Source organism: Hydra viridissima, unplaced genomic scaffold (genome assembly GCF_058129835.1).
Source record: "Hydra viridissima isolate aposymbiotic clone 2 unplaced genomic scaffold, HvirCarnegie_v1 scaffold_9, whole genome shotgun sequence".
In the NCBI taxonomy this organism is placed as follows: domain Eukaryota; kingdom Metazoa; phylum Cnidaria; class Hydrozoa; order Anthoathecata; family Hydridae; genus Hydra; species Hydra viridissima.
The window spans coordinates 16,397,859-16,412,034 of record NW_028324308.1 but is presented as its reverse complement, the minus strand read 5'-3'; the positions used below and the strand labels follow the sequence as shown (position 1 = coordinate 16,412,034).

General features: G+C 29.4%; 2 protein-coding genes across 4 annotated transcripts; one reads left to right on the top strand and one right to left on the bottom strand.

The window, feature by feature from the left end:
- Positions 1 to 5,496: 5,496 nt before the first annotated feature.
- LOC145185515 (uncharacterized) lies at positions 5,497 to 7,749 on the bottom strand. Of its 3 annotated transcripts, none has more exons than XM_090099233.1 (2): positions 7,361 to 7,749; positions 5,497 to 6,978 (listed from the first exon to the last, which is right to left on the bottom strand). In XM_090099233.1, the coding sequence occupies exons 1-2, from the start codon at positions 7,393 to 7,395 to the stop codon at positions 6,057 to 6,059; spliced, it is 957 nt and encodes a 318-aa protein (XP_089955359.1). In that variant the 5' UTR covers positions 7,396 to 7,749; the 3' UTR covers positions 5,497 to 6,056. The 3 variants fall into 3 exon arrangements, with proteins under 3 accessions (XP_089955359.1, XP_089955360.1, XP_089955361.1); XM_090099234.1 differs by having other exon boundaries at positions 7,445 to 7,749; XM_090099235.1 differs by having other exon boundaries at positions 7,582 to 7,749.
- Positions 7,750 to 11,113: 3,364 nt separating this feature from the next.
- On the top strand, positions 11,114 to 14,077 carry LOC145185774 (high-affinity choline transporter 1-like). Its single transcript, XM_080061784.2, has 8 exons — positions 11,114 to 11,387; positions 11,615 to 11,722; positions 11,828 to 12,132; positions 12,260 to 12,385; positions 12,499 to 12,652; positions 12,750 to 12,979; positions 13,156 to 13,405; positions 13,644 to 14,077. Exons 1-8 carry the CDS (start codon positions 11,174 to 11,176, stop codon positions 14,021 to 14,023), a joined length of 1,767 nt encoding a protein of 588 aa, XP_079917910.2. The 5' UTR covers positions 11,114 to 11,173; the 3' UTR covers positions 14,024 to 14,077.
- The last annotated feature ends 99 nt before the right edge of the window (positions 14,078 to 14,176 follow it).

Sequence of the window (14,176 nt, the reverse complement as noted above, 5' to 3'; positions counted from 1 at the left end):
TATAAAATGCCCAAATACGGATGAACGTTCACGGGTTTTAGCCACAAACTCCCCCATGCTGTAATGTCAACCTTGTCTAGGTAATCTTTGTTAATGTGCATTAAAGCGAGGTGAGTGAGGCGACTCTGTGACATTGTTAAAAAAAAATATTTTCAGTAGTCTTACGATTATGGAATGCTGCCGTAAAATGATCACACTGTGTATGCTAGCTAACCTAGGCAACTATTTAGTACAATCGCCTGTTCCATGATTTAAATTTAACATATTAAATGGTAACTAACCTCGCTCTTGAAAAGAAGACGTCTATAGTCTTTAAATGGGGCTTCTTTGCTTCTTACATTTTATTGATTTGTTAAAGAATTGTGTGATTAAACATTAAAACAAATTTTGCTTTTTTAAATTTTCTTTCATTTTCATGGAGTCTGTACTCTATACTCTGTACAATGAAACTTTTTTACTAATCGAATTCTATTGAAAAATTCTTAATTTAGTTCTCTTTTTTGTCATGGATAATGACTTTGAAACAATAGACTTTCAAAAGTTGCGTTTTGATGTTTTCAAAACTGAAAATATTATTTTTGCGAATGATTTTTATGAGGGCGATATTTTCTTTTATAACAGAAATGTATTTGACTCTAGATTATTTTGTTATTAAAACTTTTAAAGCTGAACTCCAAACTAACATAGGAAAGTTCACGGTAATACACATCAACATCAGGAACTTAAATACAAATATCGATAAGATAAAATACTTTCTTATCGAATGCAAAAGTTCTTTTTTTTTTGCATTCTTTTGAATGCAAAAGTTTTTTTTCTTCGGAGTGCATAAAATTATCGCTGTTTTGAATCGTGGATAGTGACATTTTGGAGGGGGGGGGGGGGCAGAAGATATCCTCTGCCCCCGGTGCAGAAATGTTGGGTGAGCAGTTGCCCATCCTGCACCCTATGTTCCAGTGCCTATGGAATAAGATCGAAAACTTATTTTAATGACTAACATCGAAAATATGATAAAATATTATATTGTCCCTTAATTAACAATTTATTATTATTATATTGATATTATATCGATATTGTTCCTTTTTTCACGATTTCGATATTATTCTCTTTTGAGCTATTTCGAGATTATTTTGCTGTTCGAATTTTCGATACTATTCCATTTTTAACAACTTCGATGTATTCTCTTTTTCGATATTATTCCGAAAAGTCCCTTTTCCATATTATTCTTTTTTTTTTACAATTTCGATGTTATTCTCAATTTCGATGTTATTCCGGAAAGTTCCTTTTCGAGATAAATCAGTTTGACTGTTTTCAATACTGCTAGCCCAAGAACGCCACTTATATGGGGTTACAAAATTTGTATCTCAGCGTAGACATCAAGGTACCCTAAGATGCAAATTTTGAAATCAATTTATTTTGTCCGCGGAAAATAACTTCATTTGAATGTTCAAATTGAGTGAAATTTTGACTTCATAGTGCGCCAATAAAAACACCTGTAGAATGAGAACCACTCTATGTAATTTGATAAAATTTGGTGCAAATGTTCCCTACAATCACACCAAACTTTGGATAAAATTTCAGTCGGACTGGTTCACGAGTTACGGAGTTATGGCAGTTTTAGTTTAAATTTTGTTAGTTTTTTGGTTACTTATACCTCAAAACGTTACCGATTACTGTAATATTCGGTCATTATTTTCAAAATGACTCTTGAAACCTTCTTAAAAAGATTTACTTTCAAAATTAAGTGATAAAATAATTATTAAAACCCTTTTTTTTTTTTACATTATAACACCTCATAAATAAAATTTCGGATAAAGTTTAAAAACTAATATTTTAAGAACTAATAAGTTTTATTATTTAATATTTCAACTGTTAATATGTTAGTATACGTAGTTTATAAATATATTAAAATAATTATTTCAAATACCATATTTAGCAATGTTATAAAGTTTTTTTGAAAGATGTTTTATTTGAGAAAGGAAAATTTCTTTATTCATCTTTGAACAACAATATCTAATTCTTGCTTCAAGCTCTTCCAAATTCTCAGCTCTCCAAATTCTCAAGCTCTTCCAAATTCTCAGCTCTCCAAATTCTCAAGCTCTTCAATTATTCTCGTACACTAGCCGTTTTAAATCACCCCAAAAGTTTTCAATTGGTTTTGCTTCTGGAACGTTAGCTTGATTTATATCTTTGGGTACAACTTTGATTTTTTTCAATTTTAAAAAGTCGATGACCGACTTTGCATAATGTGATCGAGCTAGATCAGGCCAGAAGATAAACTTATTGTCTTTTTTATAATATTCTGATACTAGAGGAAGTAAAGTTTTTTCTATTATCTCTTTATAAGTGTACTGGTTGATTGCCTGCTTACTGTGATGAATATAAAGAGGGCTTATTCCACGGGGGGCTGATGCAACAAGAAACTAAGAGCTTGTCCTCGTACTTTTTACGCAAATTGTATCTTACTTGGTCAGAACATTGAGAAGGATCAACGGCATAAAATCTATCATTACCAGCTAATGTGCTATTGTTTAAGGTAAAATAGCTTTCATCATCCATAACAAAATCGAAGTTTTTATAATTTTCGTACAATTTACGACATTTAGGACGCATAGCTTCCTTCTGCTGATGGCTACGATCTGGACGATTTGTTTTTTTGAAAGCTCGAATCTTAGTCATTGTTTTTAATACTTGGGAAATTCGAGTTTGACTACAGTTAAAAACTTGAGGTACTTTCTTTTGGGAGCACCCTGACTTATTTTCAAAAAATGCAGCAATCTTTGAAATATTTTCTTTAGTAGCTACCTTAGCGATTCGACCACTTCCAACTTTTCTTTTTTGAGATCAATTCTCCAATTTTACGATTTTATTGTAAGCAGTTGATCTGGGTAAACCCCATTCCATAAGCTGCTTAGCAACAAACGGTTTACCTTTTTCTCGATATTTTCGGAAAAAAATTTCCGTAATTTTTTCGAGGTCCTTTACTTTGACCATTTTATTTTCAATACTTAAATAATATTTTTAACTTAGTTAAATTAAATTTAAATAGATTACAAAATTTTCTTTCAAATAAGCATAAAAGTTTTTTGCGTGCATGAAATAAATTACGTAAAAAATGCAGTTAAAATTTGTCCGAAATTTTTATTTATAGGGTGTTATTATCATTGCATCTGATTACAATTTAAGAAATGTTTTTTGATTTTCTCCGCAAAAAATATATTAATGAATAGCTCAGCAACAACCTTTCTTTGCAGCAACAAACTTTCTTTGTACTCTGGATGATTAATGTTTCGCTTATACCTTGACCAATGTTGATAAAAATCTTGATGAGCGGTTTCAACAGTTTGTTCACTATAGGGCCCCAGGGGGGATCCTTTATGGCTGATGAAATCCTTGATGTGGTTGAAGACGGTGTGAATTTTTGGTATTATGCTTGCACCAGTTATCATTAAGTAACACCTTTTGAAATTTTCAATTCTTTCAGCGATGTCCGGCTGTAGGATGAATCCAAAGCAAGCCAATCATCAGGTTCGCTGATGATTGGCTTTCGAATGACATTTCCAAACAGCTTTGCATTAGCAACAACCCCGCCAGATTGCTGAAAAGACTTGAGAGTAGATTCGATTGAGCCCAGTGTTCGCAAATTTCCAGATTCGGCAAGGCACTTTGATTTGACATCACACCATGTGCAATTCTTGTAAAATTTTGGCTCTACCATCTTGCTGCTTGATGTTTGGTTTATAGTTTTGACCAGTTCTTTTAATTCGTTTTTTGGCAGACCCGTATTTAATTGTACATTTACAAGAGCTGGAGTGGTCAATTTTGGAACACTTGAAGGTGGCAGGGCACTACTTCGAAACCAAAATAACCATATTTTATGTTTCTAATAAACTTGTTTAGAAAGTTTGGTAAAGCTTTTAAATTATTCGTTTTTAAAGAGATTAGAAACTCGTCAAAAACGTATTTCCTGAAATCTATCTAGTCTCATTTCTTAATAGTCATGACTTTCTTTCAATGTATCCATGTAAAAATTATTTAAGTATAAATATTTACCGGGGGTTATTGTAAGTGGAGGCCCGGCGGATGCTTGATTTAAAATTGCGTTAATTCATTAAATCTAAATTTACTAAATCAAGCTCTGCTTTTTACAAAATTTAACCTAAGTTTAAATTGTATAACAATCCACTTAACATACTTACAATTATTAATATACTTACAATTATCTAAATTAGTGATACTTGTTTAAAACTATTAATGACACTTGTTACCATTACAAGTTTTAACATACTAATAACTATTTAAATCAATGATACTTGTCACACTTAATGACAATTTAAAAGAGATCTTATTTGTTGAGACAGTCCTACAAACGATTTTTACCGCTCTTCAAAGGACTATTCTGTCCATCATAACATTTCTCTCTTCAAAAATGATTACACTTTTAGAAAACTTTTGATAGAGATTTTCTCTTTTTGTGCTTCTACAACTATTTTTATAAAAGTTTTACAAATTTAATTTCAAAAGAACCCAATTCTCTAAAGATTGATTTTCCTCAGACTGGCCCTCCGAACATTTTAGCGGTCACTTATCTTAGTTATCTAAATTTTTTAAATCAATTATCTTAGTCAATCTAACAAATATTCGGTTTTTTTCTCAGTTTTTCTGTTTTACCAGAAATAAATATGTTTTATTTTATATGAAGGTATCCTTAGAAAAGCTTTTCAATCATTTTTTAGCTTTTCTATGCATTTTGGCAGTAATTTATACCTTAGGAAATGCCGAGATTTTCACGCTATGCATAAGCCACGCAAAACCACGCTTTAAATAGCAAACCAATATTTTGTTCTATAAAATAAAAACGGTACATGTAGCAATTAAACAACTAATTTAAACTACAGCTGCTATAAATCTGTAACCCGTGAACCAATCCAACTGAAATTTTATCCAAAGTTTGGTGTGATTGTTAAATTAAATAAAAAACTATTTTTACTTTTGATGTTGAAGAGAAAATTTATCCAATATTTTTATTCACGTTAATTTATCCAGGTATTTTTATTCGCGTAAATTTATCCAGGTATTTTTATTCACGTAAATTTATCCAGGTATTTTTATTCACGTAAACTTATCCAGGTATTTTTATTCACGTAAATTTATCCAGGTATTTTTATTCACGTAAATTTATTCAGGCATTTTTATTCTTGTAAATTTATCCAGGTATTTTTATTCATGTAAATTCCATTAATAAAGTTTTCTTTATTAAATTGGATTTTACTTGAATAAAATTTACTTGGAGACCGAAAATTACCCCGGTAAAATACCCGGGTAATGCAAGTCTTAAAACTGAATATAAAACTCCATAGCAACGTCATAATATGACGAAGTTAAGACGTCACAGTCATAAAAAGATTTTTTAAGATAAAAATAAAATCATAAAAGATTTTTAAGATACAAATAAAATCATCAAAGATTTTAAAAGATCACCGTCATTAAAAGACTCCGTTTTATTTAAAGTTTTAACGATTACATGTTGCCGAAAAACAAAACTTACAATTAAATAATGATTTTCTGTTGCCGAAGAACTTACAAATACTGGCATCATGTGAAAACAAGAATTTATGAATGAAGATACTGTGTTCATCTAAGCAAATCTTTTGTGCTCTTCAAACAAAAGTTTTGATCTTGAATCTCAGTAACTTTTTAAAATACAAAACCCGGTCTCCCGAGATTTGGTCTACCAAAAACTCGATCAACCAAAAATCCAAAGCTTAATATTAAGAGCCTAATCTCGCAAAAAAAGCATAGCTGTTTCTGAAATTCGGCGGCATATAACCATATAAACACCTTTGACACATTTTAACCTGAACTTTTTCTGGGTAAAACAATGTAAATATAGTTTCTTACATAAATCTTTTAAATTATAAATAAAGTTTTTTCCTTTTTCGTGAAACATGTGTTTTTCTGTTGCGCATAAATTTTATAAGAAAAATATCATAAATAACAATTCATTTTGCTTACATTGTCGGTGCATGCGCATTTTACACTAATATTCAAAATTTGCATTACTTTTTAACTTCGGTTGTTCTGTTGTTCTCTTTTTTGAAATTTAAAAAGAATGGCTTACAGCTCATGGAGAGCAACTTTTCCCGCATTTGTTTTATACGATTTTTGAGTCTGTTTCTCAAATGAGCTTGCAAGAAAATATAGATAAGAGCGTCGCATATAAACCCAATGCCATAAAATATTAGCAAGGCATTCGAAATGTTTGGATTTTTAACACTTAATATGTAATTCAAAACTAAGTTTGTTACATCTGGAGCTATGACAAAGATGCAAAACGAAATAATAATGAGAAAAGGCGGGAAAAAGTTTCTTTTAAAAAATCCTTCGTTTGCTGCAGCGTGTGAACTGTTTCTTCTCCGAAATAATTTCCATATGTATAAGTATGCGGTAAGTGCAGTTACAAGAACTATTCCCTCAACAGAAGGCAAAATATACTTAAAAAAGATAGCAGCGATATTTTCTTTTGATGTTCTCATTATTAGCGTCGTGATTCCACACACCATCCCCGCCCCCCAACATGCAAGCAAGGCTTTAAAAACTATTTTCTTTGTAACAAGTCTATTGTAATGAATACTCAAGTAAACTTCTAAAAACCTGTTTATAGTGAGGACCATCATAATCATAAAGCTCGGTAAAACAAGGAACGAGCATTCTGCAATTATTAGATAACTTATTTTAGTGCTATTAACGTTGCACTTTGTTAATATATTCTGTGTTATATCGCAGCAGCTTATTAAAACTTCAGCAATACTCAGGTTTAAGATAACAACATCTTGAATGCTTCGCTTGGTATTAAAGCACGTTAATAAGTAAATGCCTAAACAATGGAGGACGATAGCTAACGTATTTAAAAAAAGCGGAATGATTGCTAGCGATTCTTCCTCTGTGGCCCTCATTTCAGCAATAAGAGTCTGAAATCCTCTAAAAATATCAAAATAAATGTCTATATATTGCATTGTGTAACAATATATTGTGTCATGCCCTTCACAAACAAATCTTAACAACTAACTCAATTTTGTCAACATTTCAATGTAGAAAATGCTTATTTAGAAAGCGCGAAGTTCACAGATAATAAAAAGTAATGGATTCTCCGAATGTAGATGTACAATAACATCAAAAACAAAGTAGATGTACAATGTAAAATGTAGATGTACAATACAGCAAAAACAAAGTAGATGCACAATAATAGCAAAAACAAAGGCTCAATGAAAATTTCTCTAACAAATATTTAAAATTTTCTATTTCAAATGTTCATTTTTAAGTGTTCGTGTTTAAATCACACAACAAAACGCAACTCTGAAACCTTTTTTTTTGATTCTTTAAAATTTTGGATGCCATCAAAAACTGTATGGCTGCTTTATTATGCAAATCAATAAAATTTTAATACTCTTATGTTCCGGAGGCAGTGGCATCTTATTTGAAAACATCCGGAAACCAACACGCATTTTATATTGTTTATTGATTTTAATAACTCGTCTCAAAAGTTTTTAAAATACCAGTTTATCGTATAAATTGAAGAGTTACCCATAATACACCAGTTTTTTTGGAACATTGTGAAACTAAAATAATCAGTCACTGAAAAAAATTCTTTAAAACATCACGCGGATTGTAGTTGCAGTGATCCAATATCTTGACGAAATAAATCTTCTGATATTAAGAAGTTGAATATGCTGAAAAGATGCACAGAGAAGATCAAAGAGATTTGATTAGAAACTTTTATTCAATAAAAAGCGTCATCAAATATGAGGTCACTATTTTTCAATAATTGATGCTCTAATAAAAATTTAAGTATAAATAAAACATATTTAAAAGAAGGCATAAAAAGGAAATATTCTAAAATCAGCGTGTGGCCTAATTAACAAATTCATATTTTAAATAAATCTGAATTGTAACTTCAGTTTCAAACTTTCCACATATTTTTTTTAATTTTATTTTTTCGTTAAAAAAATTAGCTGAGTTTCGTAATAAATAATTTTTTCATCAATAAAAGTATAACTATAAATAGTAACACTTTTATTGATGAAAAAATTATTTATTACGAAACTATGAAAAAGTTGTATATACTAAAAACTAATAATGATAAAAATAAACCAATAATAATAATAATAATAATAATAATAATAATAATAATAATAATAATAATAATAATAATAATAATAATAATAATAATAATAATAATAATAATAATAATAATAATAATAATAATAATAATAATAATAATAATAATAATAATAATAATAATAATAATAATAATAATAATAATAATAATAATAATAATAATAATAATAATAATAATAATAATAATAATAATAATAATAGTAATAACAATACTAATAGTAATAATTATGATAATAATAACAATGATAACAATAATGTTAATAATAATAATAACGATAGTAATAGTAATAATAATGATAATAATAACAATGATAACAATAATATTAATAATAATAATAACGATAGTAATAGTAATAATAATAATAATAATAACAATAATAAAAATAACAGTAGTGGTAGAAGTAGTAGTAGTAGTAATAACAAATAATAACTATTACCAGCAATAATGGCGATAATGATACGAAGGTCGAAGAAAACATTGATGACCATCGAATCTTTTCATCGAATCCTATTCTTAGGTTGGGAAGACTACGCTTGGTCTTCGAAATGATATCGCCTCCAGATATCATTTGATATCTGGAGGCAAGTCATGTAAGTATTCTCTGAATTTCAAATAAAATTCTTTCACGATTCAATGATTTGATTTTTATCAGCAATTTTAAAACAAATATAAAAAATGCCCCAGTTCGTCCAAAAGTTCATTATAACATTAACATAATTGCTCGTCTTTAACATCTTTGCGATGTATCAACGATTTAATTTTTTAACCATCAAAAAGAAGCAATCGGTAACCGTCAAAAAGAAACAATCCGTAAACTAAAACAATAGAAGGAGTAAAAATGAAGCTCCCTTAATTTAAATCACAAACAAAAACTGAACTCAAATCTTTGATTACTAAAAGATTTGGTTAAGAATAAAGTATGTTTGGGATTTGGTACAAGAATACCATTTTTACCCTTTTAGACTTATTTATGGGGTTATCATTATCATATGAATTTTTAAAAAAATTTAAGTAAAATTTAAAAGATTTTTAACTTCTTGTTTTATTTTCGTTTCAATGGAATTCTAAAAAAAGTTTTTTTCTGTTTTATTTTTAATGTCGAAGATTGTGGCTTTAATTTCTATCTTTTGTATATTTCCATGTATATAATCGAAAAAATTGGCGCTCAAAAATCGACTTGTCACCTTTTCATTTTTGATTTTTTTTGAAGACCAGACGGCGTCGTTTGGCTAGACAACGTTATCAAGCAAAATGATTTTTTATTTCACGCGAAAATTACGAGACTGAAACGTCTCTAAATTCTTTCAGTCGTTTGAAATTAAAGCACGTAGCGCGCATGCACAGGTTTGAAATTAAAGCGCGTAACACGCATGCCAACAATTTGCATACACATGTTTGGATCAGTAAATTTACTGTCGTGCAAAGACTATCGACAACTATATCTATCTGCTGAAATGAGAAATATATATATTTACATTTTAGTGAATTTACTATATGGGGAATAAAGTAAAAAAACTTCTAAATTTGTTAACAAATTAGAAACCATCAAAAACAACAGTTAGAAACCATATTTGGTATTTAACTATTTGGTAGCATTAAATTTATAAATTCCATATAAATTCCATATAAGTCCTTTAGTTAAAAAACATTACATGTAAATAAACTTTTCCACATTTTTTTTTTAATATTACTCATGAGCCAGGGATGTAAATATAAAAATTTATTTTGTCCCAGAGAAAAGTATCAAGTGATAACATCTTCAGCTTCCTTTACGTTTAAACGCTTAAAATGGAAAGATATTATTACTATTTTTACTATTATTATTATTATTACTATTATTATTGTTATTGTTATTATTATTATTATTATTATTATTATTATTATTATTATTATTATTATTATTATTATTATTATTATTATTATTATTATTATTATTATTATTATTATTATTATTATATATTAATAGTATCAGTTATTTACATCGAAATCTCACTTATTCTTGCTACTTTTTTCCTCCTACTTTGAGAACTTATTTATTAATATAATATCAGACTGCCACAATAAACTACAATACTATTTTCCAATTTAAAACAGTTAATAAAATCTATCCAGAAAAGTAAAAAATAATCTGAAATCTATTGTAAATTTCTGGTTATAGGCAGGAAGCATTTATATATTATTAATAATCTTTTTTGACAAAAAGCAGTCTCAGTAAATATTAATTTTTGCTCAAAATACAAACTATAAAACACAAGCTACTATGATCCATAATAAAATCTAATATTTAAGATGGGTTTCCCGGTCATAACACTGTCTCATGCTTCATTATTTTCTCGGCAATTTCAATATGCATGTGTGTTTTTGCTGAAGAGATTGTGTTTATAGTCAATATAGAATTTTAAATTAAATGGAACTTTTTCGAAGAAATCTTTTCGAGGAAAATGTTTATTCAGCTGAGAGATGTTTTTCGGATGGTTATATTTACTTAATATATTTTTAAAAGATTTCTCGCAATATTTTTATTGAAAATAATAAGATAGTAGATATTTTATTTCTCCTTTTTTTAAATTTGTACAACGACAAAAGACCAAAATTTTTACAATCATAATTTTTGGTTATTTTTAAACTTAACAATTTTTTGTACTATTAGATATAATTACTTGATCCTTTTTTACATATAAATGTAAAAGCAATCGAAACGTTGTTTTATAAATGCTTTTGGCATAAAAACCCCACCAATACTACATATGAGGTTGCAATGAGTTAGAGAGGTTTAGAGTGTTTATCCTTAACATAAATCATGTTTGCCAAGCATAAACCATCCTTGGGTGCAATTTAAAACCAGGGTACAAATTTGATTGAAAGATGAGAAATTGGTGAAGGATTTATCTCAGCAAATTGTCTGTGAACTGAACTTTCTTCAAAAACTTTAATGATCTTACTTCAATGATTCTATTTTAATGATTTTTTTTTCAGTCGTTTAAGCAAGCAAACAAAATGGCAGTTAACGTAGTTGGTGTATCTGGAATCATCATCTTTTACATCATTATTCTTGTGATTGGGTTGTATGCTGCGCGAAAAAGAAATCTAAGCAGAAGAAAGAATTTAATCAACCAAACTCCTAGTGATCAATCCGATGGGGATCAAACCAACGAAGTTATTCTTGCAGGAAGAAATATTGGCATAATAGTGGGTTCATTCACTATGACCGGTGAGTAAATACACTACGACCGACCAAATACGAATATTACGTTCTAAAACCAATAAATTAAAAAATATTCGAAAGCTGAAAATTTTCCGTTCAAATATTTACGTACTTTCCGAATGAAAATAAAAATTATTTTAAATTTCATTTTATTCATTTTAAATCTTTTAAATATAAGCTTATTACCTGTGTTTCAATCTCATCAATATTATTGCTGATCCTAATGTTTACAGCAACTTGGGTTGGTGGAGGGTATATTAACGGTACATCCGAAGTGGTAAACAAACGAGGGTTGGCATGGGCTCAGTCTTCTTGGGGATATTCCCTCAGTTTGGTGATAGGTATGATCTGTAGCTTCACTTTGAATGATGTTTTATCTCGGGCTATTTACAATCATTTGTAAACCTTTTATAATTTTTTTCATAAATAAAAGTGTTCTTTTTCAGGGGGTTTTCTTTTTGCAAAGATAATGAGGCAGCGTGGCTACATAACAATGCTAGACCCATTTCAAGAAAGATATGGCTCACGAATTGGTGGAGTAATGTATATCCCTGCATTTCTAGGAGAACTACTATGGTCTGCTGCTACGCTAAACAGTTTGGGTGCAACAATAAGCGTTGTCCTAAATCTTGATATAAACGTTTCAGTGATTGTTTCAGCATGCATTGCAATACTCTATACTTTTTTTGGTGGTCTTTGGTCAGTTGCATACACAGATGTTGCTCAATTGGTTTGCATGTTTATCGGAATGGTAAGTTCAACCACGGCATAAAGCAATACCTATATTAGCAGTGAACGGTACAAGGATTGGTTATTACTTTAATTTCGTTTAATGTAAATATAAAAAGTTCTTAAAATTACTTAAAATTTAAATTTAGTGGATAACAATACCGTTTGCATTTAACCATAACTCTGTCAAGAGCATATCTCTTACAAAAGATCATTGGACTGGCGGTTGGGAATGGAAAGATACAGGTCTTTGGATTGACTATGCACTTTTATTGGTAAGTTTTTGTAACAATAGAAAATTGTTAACTGATTGACTTTCTTAAAAATTTTAACATTTAAATTTACGTGAACGATAAAATGAATTATAATTAAACTTATATATTTGTAGATTTTCGGCGGTATTCCATGGCAAGTATATTTCCAACGGGTTTTATCAAGCAAATCGCAAAAGCAAGCACAATATCTCTCGTTCGCGGCAGCAGGCGGATGTCTTTTTATGTCAATACCATCAATACTTATTGGAGCGGTCGCATCTTCGACTGGTAGGATTTTACACTAAATACGTTTGACCCGAATACTTACATTATAATTATAAAGATGCACTATTATATTTACATACATACATACTTAAACTTTTAGATTGGACAGCAACTGAATACTTTGACGTGGCAAAAAAAAAGGACGGAATTATGGTGTTTGAATACCAAAAAACACTGCCGCTAGTTTTACAGTACCTTACACCTCCGGCTATTTCTTTTATCGGCCTCGGTGCTGTTTCGGCTGCCGTCATGTCAAGCGTTGATTCGAGCGTTTTATCTGCTAGTTCAATGTTTGCACATAACATTTACAAAATGTTTCTTCGACCGCAGGTTCGAATTTTTCCTTTTGATTTTGATTTTGATGATGATTTTTTTTTCCCTGTGAATGATTTGAAATTCAGTTTATTTGCATAGAAATTTATAGCGTGGTTGATAATGATTCTGATCAAGATAAATTTTTACTTAAAATTACAAAGTGTTTTTCCCAAATGAACTTTTATTTAAAGGCACAAGATAAGGAAATGGTTTGGATAATTAGAGTGGCTATCTTGGTTATAGGAGTTATTGCTACGATTATTGGGTTGACAGTAAAATCTATATATGGATTGTCAATTTTATGTTCAGATCTTATCTATGTTGTTCTATTTCCTCAACTTGTTTGCGTTCTATATTTTCGTTACGCTAATTCATATGGTGCAGTGACGTCATTTTGCTTTGGAATGATTTTGAGATTTCTTGGAGGAGAAGATATGCTGGGTAAGTGCGTTATGATAAAGTTTTATTGTACAGGAGAAAACTAGTGAAATCTTTTTATGTCTAAAAACTATTTGATTTGATGATGCAATTTTTACTCCATTTGTGTATTTATTAAGTAGTTTACCTTTATTTTCACCATTTTTTTAAAAATTTATTGACTCAGTTTATCTTGATTGCCTCAGTTTATCTTCATTGAAGGCGTTTTTACTGTTTATATTTTGTGGTGTTTATTTGACAGGTTTGAATGCAGTGATAAAGTATCCCTTCTTTGACGACACGACCAAGGTTCAGAAGTTTCCATTCCGGACATTCTCAATGCTAGTGACTGCATTTGTTTTATGGTCGTCATCAATTATTATCCACATACTTTTTCAAAAGAACATCATTCCGATAAAATACGACTACACGGGATCATTTACCTTGCCTATAAAACCTTTTTCCTTCAAAGATATGATTGTGACCTCGGGGGTTAATGTTAAATCTTTAAATAACGATTCGAAACACGAAGAGTCTGAGTTGATTCATCTTGCGAGCGAACAAAACGGTTTATCGGATCAAAGACAATCCTCAGACCAAAACGGAAATAATGAAAAAATGTCTGCTTCAGTTCATAGCTAACAACAGAAAGAAAAACATGACAATTATTAGTTTAGATAGGGTGAAAAGAATGTTGACATTTCTTAATTTATATACACACCTATATATATATATATATATATATATATATATATATATATATATATATATATATATATATATATATATATATAT